Consider the following 12,630-nt stretch of genomic DNA (forward strand, 5'->3'; position numbering starts at 1 on the left):
CCTGTTGGAAGGTTGTCGCCAATTTTCAGAATGATCTCATTCAAGGAACTGAAGATATATCCAAATAATACGACAAAAATCAACGAATTTGGTCAAATTTTGTCAAATTACGCGACTTTTACAGCTAATTTTGCTCCAAAAGCCGCGCACCATCAAATATGGCACCTAGGCGAAACTTACTGATTTTTCCAAAAAGGTATGACAAATTTGGTATTGTGAAAATTCTCACAGTCTCTAGAAAACAATGGTACAAAAATTTTAAAAATCCGAGCAAGTTTATTTTTATGGTGCACCCCCTAGTAAAGTGAGCCCGTATTGGCTAGTGCGACCACAAAAACTAACTTTATTTGGTATGAACAAGCTTTACTCCCAACGGATGCTTCACACTCGTCAATGAAGAATTTCAGAAATGAAAATTTTGTTGTGCAAGTGTAACTGCTTTCGATTACACGATCATGTACTTAAAAGAACAAATAAAACAAATACGTTAAATTTGTATGATTTGACTATTCAATAAAATATACACAGGTTGGTTTGCCTAAGATAACGAAATTTGATCATTTAATCCCATGAGATATATGATAATTGCTGATCAAAATATTCTTCAGAAATTCTCCTGACTATGTCCCATCTTCAACCATTTATTCACTGATCATTTATAAACTGATCATTTGCAGCTCAGCATTTTCAGCTTTAATTTCAATTTGGTACATCATAAGACATAGGTTTAAAACAAACTACTCTGCGGTCCTAAATATACATCAAATGAAGATTTCAAATAAAAATAGGGACCTTCCCCATCTATTTCGAGCCGCAGAGTAGCTAAAATTAAAGACTTTTATACATTTGCTAGATGATTATTAGCTAAAAGTCAGCTTTTACATTCCTTCAAATATATTTCACATGATGCTAAATTGAACACATGCGTTTACAATTCGTGATACAAGATAAGGCCACCGAATGAAGATAAAAACCGTAATTGCAAATAAAGGTTTTCTGTCTAGACTGTAATTAATTGATACAGCAAGTAATCTAGTACAAATAATAGGATATACCACAAAAATACGATTTGTACCCTTGACATTACACCACCCGACATTTCACCCAGATCTGAACAGTAAAGTGATGACAGTTTAATATGACAGTTTATTCGTGGTTTCAAAGGGCTAAGAGTCGGGAGGCGTATTGTGTCAAAAACACCATCTGTATGCCGCGCTGCCTAAGTGCAACATATTAATATTTAATATGCTCGTTTCTTCTCACGAAATTGAAGCTGGTAATAGCAGTGGTACTAACAGTAAAAACTTGGCTCTTACGTCCTCTCCCTCACTTTAAAACTGTAACTGAGCTGCTCACAACTGAGATGCTATATGGTTGTCGTTGTTTCTATCGTTTGAGTTTGGTATAGCTGAGTACCCGTGGGTAAACTTCTCCTCCACTTTTGGAGACTCCTCCTCGCTAATTCTATTGTTCTGGAGGTCTCCCTTAGATCGCTTGAAAGCATATATCACTCCCATGAACATAGGTTTGGCGTATTCCTCCTCGAATTCGCCCTCTTCCAAGGATTTACCCGACTTTTCAAGTTCGTAATAGTAATTAAACCTTGATACAATGATAGGAAACGGTAGTGCAATGACCAAGATTCCCATCAGAGCACAAAATACCCCCACTATTTTCCCCAAAGTCGATACCGGTACATAATCCCCATACCCCACAGTACTCATTGTCACTATACTCCACCAAAACGCTTCTATTATCGAACTAAACTGGGAGCCTGGTTGGTGAAGGTCAGCGAAGTAAACCATGCTACTGAACAGAACCACACATATCGAGAGGAGGAGAAATAGAAGGGCTAACTCTCGACTACCCGCTCGCAGCGCATAAGCCAACGCAAGGAGTCCTGCAAAATGTCGAGACATCTTAAAAATCCTGAAGATTCTGGTAAATCTAATCATACGGATGAAGACCAAGGATTGGAGGTCCTGTTGGTCTCGAGGGACCATCAGACCGATGTAGAAGGGAAGAATAGCAGCGAGATCTATCCAGTTGATGATGGATTTCCAGAATTGTTTCTTGTTGGGACAACAAGCGAATCTGGCTAGAAGCTCTATCGTAAACCAAATGATACAGACGACTTCTATGCCGAAGAATATTTTCTGGTCGAGATGGGGTATCCTCCTAGGGGTGAGATGGAATTGGTAACTTCTAAAAAATAGAATAAAGGTCCTTCTCAACAAAAGAATAAAGGTGTTTATAGTTACCACGATAGTTAACTTTCAATTTGGAGTGACAAGAAATCAATACTGACTCAGTGACAATATAACAATTAGTTAGCATCATGTAATCAAGGAGTTATAAATTTTGAAAGCAGAAATTAGCCTTAGCTAGACAGAGACAAACTAGCTTGTCTACTATTTTCAAAACATTTCCCATGATTTTACCTGGCTTTAAGTTCCGCTGAGTCGTCTTCATGACGGAAGATGGGCAAGGTTTCTACACAAACAGACGTTATGGCAATCATGATCATGGTGATGTCAATATAGGCCACACATTTTGCGAAGATACCGGATTGTGGATCCTCAAATACCTGTAAAAGTTACGATTACTTGATCTAATTTAATCTGCCGGAGGTATCATTAACTTAGAATATATTGCCCCTTTTTGGTAGAATACAAGTCAATATTGTTCAAGGTCCCAAAATCACTTTAAAAGATTAAAATAATAGGACCATCGGTTTAGATTAGCATACAGCCATGAAAGTCTTCTTTTGGATGAAAATGCAACCGGTGAAGATTATTTAATATTTTCGATTAATGTGTTTATCGGGAATTATAGAATATCTTGATCTCATATATGAACAAACCTGCCAAACTCTCTTCTGCATAGGATGGTCAGGTAGGACGATCTGTTTAGTGTTACTCACATCAGGACTTAGCTTTTCTAGAATGTGCTCACCTAGTCTGAAGAACCTGACTTCCTCCATAAAAATATCTGCGTTCAACGTGGCTGGCAAGCAAAGCAGTCCGTCCGATTGATAAAAATACAAGATTGTCTCAAACGATTCTCTGTGACGGTCAAAGAAATACTCTTTAGTTGAACTGTTATAATGTTTTTCCCTGTCGGTTGATCCCAGGAGGGTGGTAGGGAAACGATTTAGGGTTGATTTCCTGGTCTGAAATTTGAGGCCACTGACGTTGATGGTGATGACATCGTCCATGTCCACAATATCCTCGTCAGATTTCATATCAACACTCCGAGCATCGTGCGGGTAACGGCTTCTACTCAGCCTGGAATTAGGATTGTGTAAGAGATTGGTCATATTCTCATATCTCTATTTGTGGAGGTGGAATTGTGGAATGTGTGAATGTGATGTTTAGAAAATAGGTTCCTTGCTTCCATGTTTCAAACAATTAAACCGCACCACAAGAGTCGAGAGATGACACGCACGGCTATTAGAAATCAGACCGTTTATTAAATTAAGGCGATCATATTGTGATGTCTAGTTCAGTTATCGATTCAGATTCCAGGCTCCGGACATATTGGCACCCGGGTCCCGGACCCGGTCAGTGGTTCCCAGTAGAAGTCAAGATCTTGTAAACGGTACATCAGTGGTAGTGGGGGAATATTTTGCTACCAAGTATTTGAAAATCAAGCATATAATTTGATTGTGTACTGTTATGCTGTGAACGAGTTGATTGGTAAGCACTGACCCATATTCAGATTATATTTGACGGGGTTATGGTAAATTTAGCAGGCCTTGACTAGCCACCCTGCCACAGCTATGTCAAATTTCCTCCGATCTTAGTTGTGAATTTTAAGACATCATGAATATTATGCAAATAAAAAGTAAATATATATTAGTATTACCTGACCCACCACAGGTTCTTTAAAGTTTTAAAAAGTTAAAAGTTGAATTATTCATATTTAGTTTTAAACTCATATCTGCTCCTTTGACTTTTTCTGTACTTATTATAATCAAGCATATTATTTATCGAGCTTGTCGTTAATTAAGCATCTTATTATTATTAGTTAAACAACTGTTTATCCGATTAAATATTTGCGTGAATGTTTTTCTGAGGAAAAAAGTTTTTAACATACAAGTTTATTGAATACGATGTTAATAATAGGATGAAAGATCAACACGATATTTTTTTCTACAGATTAGAATACGAAATATCAAACATTAATTAGCTCATGAACAAACATTTCTGTCCAGGATTTTTTCTCGCGTTATATTTTCACGCGAGATAATTAGTTATTTGTTATTAACGTAATTAGCTATAACCAAACAACTTTTTATTGGCTCAGAGTGATAGAAATTTCATAAAAACGAGGACAAAAGTAGTTTTTAGAAAAACTTTTCACTTACAAAATTTTTCGGTACTAACAGTAATTTAGTTTAATTTGTCTAAAAGTATTAATTTTATCTTACTCGGTGGTAGGAGGAGGCTTCCCACTATTAAGTCTTGCTCGCATGATACTCAGCTCACAGTAATCTTCAGCTAAAAACTATAAATAACGGAGGAGCCACGTGTAAAGTGGGAAGATGGGCTAAGGGCTTAACAAACAGCAAATATGAAACAAACTCCAATAAAATGTAAGTTATAACAACACTATTCCGTGGAGCGGTGGAGCCGTAAACAGTTTCACACTTGACAAAATTTTCTGAAATATGAACATGGCAGAGACCTCAAATTCAATTTTACTTGACTTTAATCAGGTTAAATACGCACGATCCTCCTGACTGAGTCAGGACCGAGGATCCTCAATCCAGGCTTAAGTGGAAAATGAACATTGCAATCCAAATCCATACATGAAAGTCACGGTTTGTATTTTTTCACAATGTAACCAAATTGACATTTTTCATTCCAACAAATGGTTCATTCCAATGACCAGGATTTAGCAATTTGATCAGATTTTATCATTATAGTGCCAATCAACGCATCATCCCCGCCAGATAAATATATGTTCGTTCAGTTCCGATAAACTGCAACTGTAGCCCACATAATTAGATTTAGCAGGTCTTTAGACAAATGAGTTTCTGGTTAAAGTCGATTTGTCACCGGGACTTGGAGAGCTAATTAAAAATATGCGGCCTTAAAACGTGGTACCACGTCATGTACCACAAATGCCATGACTTCATGCCGGCTAATCACTAGCTTTTTTCCGAAGAAAAAGGACCACCACAATGTACACACTTTTGTAATCTATCAGTGACGACCATGTACCGACTAGTAGATTCCTTTCGCGATTAATTACCGTCACATTCCATACGGAGTTATTTTTCTGAAGAAAATGTAGACAAAGGTTCGCAGTTGACAGGTCTGGTCTTTAAAATTAAAGACTAAGTCGAAAAATACACAAAAATACACAAAAATACACAAAAATACACAAAAATACACAAAAATACACAAAAATACACAAAAATACACAAAAATACACAACGTACGTTGTATCAAAACGAGAGCTAGAAAAATAATGTCAAGAATTTTACATTAGAAAATGTATTTTCGCATCTTTGATGGAACAGAAATGTGAAGAATAGGTATTTGATGAAAAAAACCATCGTGGTTGAACAGCCAAATTTATAAAACGTTCAAATTACAACTAAAACAGTTCCATTTTTAACAACTCAATACTGAAAGGTTAAATTTTCAATTTTGACCGATGAATTATGTATTAGTAGTTTTGTAATAGCCGTCCAAATATTTCCCAATTTGAATAAGCTTTATTGACATATCTTATTGATCAAATCTAAAACCCTACAAACATGATTTAGTTTAGTTTTGTGAATGTGGTCCTGTATAAATTGTGGAAACCTTATTAGCACTGACGCAATAGAGATTCCCGATGTATATCAGTACTGGAAACCCTGTTACAAGGCAAAAACAAACATATCAAATAACATGAAAACGGAATGAATCAACAGTTATAAAACATAATGATCTCTACATTGCAACACACGATACGCACTGCATCTTCTCTCACCATTCAGATACACTGAGAGGTTTAGGTCTGTCTTCTCCCTCGGCGAAGTGGAGGGAGACCCCCTGAGAGCCAGACCCTCGTGTCTTCATGTTCCGGGCGCCAGAGCCCGCCATTGCCTTCTCTTAAAGTCTTAACGGACTCCAAACACAGCCCCAGATACAATACCCCTTTAAACAACTATAAGAGTGATATTTTGGTGGAAAAGTGTTGTCAAAGAGTTGTCAAGGTGCGAGTGTGGTAACAGACATTAGAGACCACAACACGGCCAAACTGACGACAAGAAACGTAATACGAAAACTGTACGAGTGAGAACTAAAAGTACAGTAAAATGCTACAACAACTCGCAGGAATTTGGATAAAATGTGATGCCTAAAATGTTATACTTGCACCCGTAGTAACCTGCTCATTACTGGAGGGAGGCATTGTGGAACAAATGTCAGAGCTAAAGCAAGAGAAGGTGAACGGATGTCAGAATGTACAGGCCGTGCACATGGCTAAAAAGTTTAAACTATAACATGCAAACATTATACTCAGTAAAGTTGAAATAATAAGTTAACGTTACATAAGGTGACTGAAGGTGTTATGTGGGTACATATCGGCGACGAATATCCGATTAACTTAGTATACGTAACCAACTCCAGCTTTCCTTTCACTGATTTACACTGCATTTACGTACACGATACGTATGTAAAGCGTGACACTGTATAATCACCGATAATCGCACCGAAAACGATCCTTATCCTTATCACTTTATCAAAGCTGGCTATATAATACTATTCAAAGATTCAGCATGTACGCAATCATAATATCAAATATGTAAGTATGACTAATAACTAATGCATATCAGTCTGTAATGGGTGTTGGTGCAATGTGAGCCCCCCGAACTCAGTAATTTACCAATTTACACAGCGCTACACAGGGAAACACCGAACAAGCTGCAATAGAGAGAGACTCTGTACATTCATTACCAAGGCAAACATTGCGCGAACAGGGAAGGTATCTGGTAGGCACAAGTTAAACAGGTTAGTGGCCGAGAGAACGGAATGTGTCTGCAAACTTGATACAGTTGTGTTGGGGAAACCAACCGCAGGAAACTTGGAACAGATGCGTAAGCTGGGAACTAATCAGGAGTAAGGACCGAGGACTGAGAGAGGGAGAGAGAGAGGTGGAAAGAGAGGTGAAGAAGCTGGGGGAACTGCTCTTTCGTCTGGGATACGTATTACGTACATTGTACAAACATTAAACACTGCTGCATATTCAACTGTTTGCTATTACACTGGAAACTAAGACATGATACTGCTCCAGATTTGCTCCTGACTTATTCAATTGTAGGAGCAGAGCAGGAACAGAGTGCATGCTATTGGTTAATGACCATGCTGAGTGGCAGACCAGGCTTCCTACTCTGTGACTAATACGTCCACGTACTGTTTATTTTTCTATCGAAATCTCTGACAAAAGTACTTCGGAATTTGACGAAGGCAATGAACTAATAAACTCTGACAACGTTTCAACCGACTTGACTCAAAAATATTAGCAGTCATAAAATATTAGCATACATAAAACAAGAGAATAAAATCAGACGGTCACGGTAAGTGGGTATAACACTATAAAACTTCCAGCCCTGACACCCGCCTGATCATTCTTTAGAAAGTTATAAATGGATTATTTCGCGGTTACGTGGCAGATTACAATATCCCTAAACAAAGATTAGCATCAGAGAGAGGAGCAGGAGGAATGTTATAATCACAAGCAGACTTTACTCATGAGTATGTTACTAACTTTACAGCAAGCTAAACGCTTTGCAAGCCTCACTAGGTACAACAACGTTGAGCTTTGATATAATCTGGCAGACTCAGTCTGGAAAACAGGCAGACTCAACCTGGCAAACAGGCAGACTCAACCTGGTAACCTGGTTACCTGGCAACCTGGTTACCTGGTTACCTGGCAACCTGGTTACCTGGCAACCTGGTTACCACACATGCTCAGGACTCTTAGACTCTACCTTGTATAATACTACGCAGATTCTGCTGTGTCAGAGGTACACCTAATATTCCCTGGTTACCTGGCAACCTGGTTACCTGGCAACCTGGTTACCACACATGCTCAGGACTCTTAGTCTTACACTCTACTTTGTATAATACTACGCAGATTCTGCTGTGTCAGAGGTACACCTAATATACCCCAAGTTATAATTTTCAGACAGTCTATGCTTAATAGATTGAAGAGACACCCGCCTCGGACTGCTTTTTGGCAACTCACGCCTTGAACTTTGACGAGTTTATTGTTTTTGGCAGCCATTATCAAGTATACCAACGCAGTAAAATCCTAGAGAGAAGATGGAAACATAAGTTAAAGTACAAAAACAAGATAAAGGTCAACACTCAAGAGATAGGTCAACAGTCAGGTAACACTCAAGATAAGTGTCAGTTAAGGGGGGGGGGGGGGGGGGGGGACAATGGATATTTTTTTGTGAAACTTGATTTCGAGATAGCAGTTGACCAACAAACTAAGACCAGTGACCAAACTTTTGAGGGGGTCCCGGACCCCAACCGCCAAACGGTGCCCGCGGGGCAGCCACACCCATATTTGGTCCAAATTAGGCCCAATTTAGCCAAATACCCTGAACATGCCCAAACCCCAGATTTTAGGTGCTCTTCTTGTAGCTAGTGGTCTCCTGAACTCGTATATGAAATTTCATCAAGATTGGACAAAAAATGACTGAGTTATGGGCCAAAAACCATATGCCCATATTTGGGCATACGTACCAAATTTGGTAGATTTCGTCCCATAAATTGAGCAAATATAAATATTTTTGAATGAAACTTACTTTATAACAAAGGTAAGCCTAAACTACATATTCTCTGTAAGTTATAGCTTTATATTTGTTTAAATGTGGATACTAAGGCGAAAAAACCACAAAAAATGAACTAAATTGCCCGTATCTTGGTTCGCGATATTCGCGGAATTGATCTCATTAAAATTGTAACAACTCAATCAGTTTTCAAAATTTTTGCATGACATTTTCGGAATCGACTCGAAATCGCATTTCCACCTTATTTTAAGAACAGATTTTTGATTTAGGCCTCCAAAAAAATTTGGCGGCCAAATTCTGAATTTTTCCGGGAAAATTTTGGAATTTGGCCGCCAAATTTTTTTGGAGGCCTAAATCAAACATTTGTTCTTAAAATAAGGTGGAAATGCGATTTCGAGTCGATTCCGAAAATGTCATGCAAAAATTTTGAAAACTGATTGAGTTGTTACAATTTTAATGAGATCAATTCCGCGAATATCGCGAACCAAGATACGGGCAATTTAGTTCATTTTTTGTGGTTTTTTCGCCTTAGTATCAACATTTAAACAAATACAAAGCTATAACTTACAGAGAATATGTAGTTTAGGCTTACCTTTCTTATAAAGTAAGTTTCATTCAAAAATATTGATATTTGCCCAATTTATGGGACGAAATCTACCAAATTTGGTGCGTATGCCCAAATATGGGCATATGGTTTTTGGCCCATAACTCAGTCATTTTTTGTCCAATCTTGATGAAATTTCATCTACGAGTTCAGGAGACCACTAGCTACAAGTAGAGCACCTAAAATCTGGGTTTTGGGCATGTTCAGGGTATTTGGCTAAATTGGGCCTAATTTGGACCAAATATGGGCGTGGCTGCCCCGCGGGCACCGTTTGGCGGTTGGGGTCCGGGACCCCTCAAAAGTTCGGTCACTGGTCCTAGTTTGTTGGTCAACTGCTATCTCGAAATCAACTTTCACAAAAAAATATCCATTGTCCCCCCCCCCCCCCCCCCCCCCCCTTAAATAGCTCGGTTGCAGATCCCATGGATAAGATTTTCGTGGTTAAAAGGCAATCTAGATAAGCGACTCAGCGACTGGATTAAAAGCCGTCTAGTATCGATACGGCTTGAAGTTCATTAGAACTCGAAGACACCACCAATGATTAACGATCTTGCACATTTGAGCTAATCAAGGTAACGGTGATCTCATTAGCAACTTATTAATGTCGACAGGAACGTCAGGAATATTTATAAAGTACAGGCCTCAAAATCAGACTGGTGGTTCTCCGCTCACTTCTCTTCGCGCGGCTCTTGCCGCCCTCACCACTTGGGGTTGGAGCCAGACACTAGAGCTCACCAAGACGGCTTCTCAAACTAAGACCTGAGATTCTAGTCACATTACTGTTGATGGAAACATCCACAAGATCCTCCTTAGGTCGAGTCTACCAGACATTCCCTGAATGGAACTTCTTCTCCTCTACCTGAACTTTATCCCTCTTCACGGAACTAGGAGACCTTGTGTAACGGGATTTTACCACTTAGTCGGTGGTCGATAACAAAACTACTGGAATGTGCCACATGCACCAGTAATGAGTGGCACAACATCGTGACCTTAATGACGTCACCAAAGCCTCGCTCTGGCTACGAGTTGAGGGCTACAACCGTAAGTATGCTTACACTGGCTAACCAGGTGTAGTCAGATTCTAATCGTGGTTGGACATAAGACTCAACGTCAGGCCTTCAAAATCTGACATTTTGTCTTTACAGTCAACTGGTCAACACTCAAGAGATATGTCAACATTCAGGAGAAAGGTCAAAAACATTGAAAGAGAAAGGTCAACAACACTAGAAAGAAAGGTCAACAACACTAGAGAAAGGTCAACATTCGAGAGAAAGGTCAACACTCAAGAGAAAGGTCAACATTCGAGAGGAAGGTCAACACAGAGCAACGCTTAGCCAGCAATAGAAGAGGAAGTGGTACAGTTTAAGTTTGGAAATTGCGTAAGTACCGGTCCACCCTGGACTCGTCGAGCAAGATCAAACATGGTGCACCAGAAATAGCTTAATTTAGGAAAGCAGCGCTATTTTCATTTGGTAAGTCGGTAATTGTTTTGAGCTACGTGTATTATTTCATAGTCAACTGTTCAATACTGTGTTAAATATCCGTGTTTCAAATTAATTGCTTAAAAACCTGTATTATTTCATATATAATTGCTAAACAACATGTATATTGTATTATTTCACAATTAATTGCAACACCCATTGTTATTTCGTAATTAATTGCTCAGCAGGCTATGCTAGTCCCTTAATCCACAATTAATTGCACATCATAATCGACTATAACATATAGCGGACGTTCTAGGTTAGATTGAAAATAAAAATGAAAATCCCAACTCGTCGGAAAAATAACGGAAACATTTAGCTAATGATGTTCCGGGTAGAGCACCTAACAAGACCGGAGTATTTATAAGAGCCAGCTGAGGGAGGCGACACACTAGATACTACAGACGTCTGTCGAGACAGGGGGACATGAAGCAGACGTCTGATTAATCCTTATCATCTATCAAGGTGATCAAGGTGATTAAGGTGATCAATATCAAGATTCAAGATACGCATGATCATTGATCACCACCAGGTCCTACACGTGAAGTCAGCAGAAATACTATCAATGTTGTATGTAGCAAGTATCCCCCAACCTGTCAGGACTACCTGAAACCCATTGGTCATCACACAAACCCGTCAGAAATTGGCAGGCAGGAGTTGCCCACGTGCCTGACCACGTGCCTGATTACACTGGTAACCTGTCAGTCTACCTCATGGTAGCTGACAACCTGGATCACACCATTATTATCAGGATATGTGTCATTAATAATGCAGCATAACAATATCTGAATAATCAGTCTCAGTACCCACCTAGCGTTCGGATGATGATGAGGAGGAGGAGGATTACTATTAATAAGAAAATGGCATAGTCACCCGGCATCCGGCAACTTGTGTGGCTAGACAAAAGCAGTAGCAAGTTTACTGCGTATGAATGCTATCAGGGTAATCTATTTCTGTGGGGAGAGAGGTGGGTGGGGCCGTATTGAGAGGAGAAATGGGGGGAGAAATGAGTTATATTTATAACGAGTAAACACTCGCTTTAAGTGGCTAATAACGTTGGCTATTGCTTGGCTATCAATAGTCTGTTACCTGCTATAATGTTATGTATAGGGTTGATAAAAATTCTAAAATTAACTGTCCGCAGCCAGGCTGCCAGTGCTCTCAGAATGATGGTTATTAATGAGAAGGGATCCCGCGGGGCTACAACCCTCCCTTTAGACTACATCTGCAATCTGCATTATCTCTGACAGATGAATGTTTGAGGAGAGTGCATGCATTTACCTTGGACTTGGAGTGCTGCTATGGTATGTGGGTCTAAAATCAGGAGCAACAGCTAATCTTCTCATCTTTCACGAGCAATTTCCTCACTCCGCAAGCAGTTTCCTTACTCCGCAAGCAATTTTCTTACTCTGCAAGCAATTTTCTTACTCCGCAAGCAGTTTCCTTACTCCGCAAGCAGTTTTATTACTCCGCAAACAATACTCCTCAAACAATTCAAATAAACGTAACAGGGGTTCTAACAATCCGGCAAGGTGAGTGTATATTTTATTCGAACACGCACAGCTGAATCTGTAGTAGCAACTGCAGTACTGCGTTTATGAAAAGTGTACAAAAGTACCTGCATGGACAAAAATATACCGGAAATTTTGTTGAACAGTTTAAACTTGAGAAAAACCTAATTGCTTGGGCTATTGAGGGGGTAGGATTGTACTAACCGGGCAGTCTTCTGAATTTAAACTTGAATA

At 39.2% G+C, this 12,630-nt stretch overlaps 1 protein-coding gene across 7 annotated transcripts in view; it reads right to left on the reverse strand.

Annotated features, from left to right (window-relative positions):
• Nucleotides 1–481: 481 nt before the first annotated feature.
• Nucleotides 482–12,630, reverse strand: part of LOC134819229 (potassium voltage-gated channel subfamily A member 2-like) — a 36,049-nt gene continuing 23,900 nt past the window's right edge. For 6 of the 7 annotated variants that reach the window (XM_063829048.1, XM_063829044.1, XM_063829042.1 and 3 more), the window contains 3 exons: nucleotides 2,864–3,287; nucleotides 2,442–2,587; nucleotides 482–2,178 (listed from right to left, as the gene is read on the reverse strand). In XM_063829048.1, coding sequence (XP_063685118.1) covers nucleotides 1,353–2,178; nucleotides 2,442–2,587; nucleotides 2,864–3,287 — 1,396 coding nt within the window. In that variant the 3' untranslated portion in view covers nucleotides 482–1,352. Of the gene's footprint in view, nucleotides 2,179–2,441; nucleotides 2,588–2,863; nucleotides 3,288–5,988; nucleotides 6,168–12,630 lie in introns of those variants that run through there. The other variant, XM_063829043.1, reaches the window with a different exon arrangement.

The sequence above is a fragment of the Bolinopsis microptera genome, chromosome 8 (assembly GCF_026151205.1).
Source record: "Bolinopsis microptera isolate Bmic1 chromosome 8, MBARI_Bmic_1.0, whole genome shotgun sequence".
Lineage (NCBI taxonomy): Eukaryota > Metazoa > Ctenophora > Tentaculata > Lobata > Bolinopsidae > Bolinopsis > Bolinopsis microptera.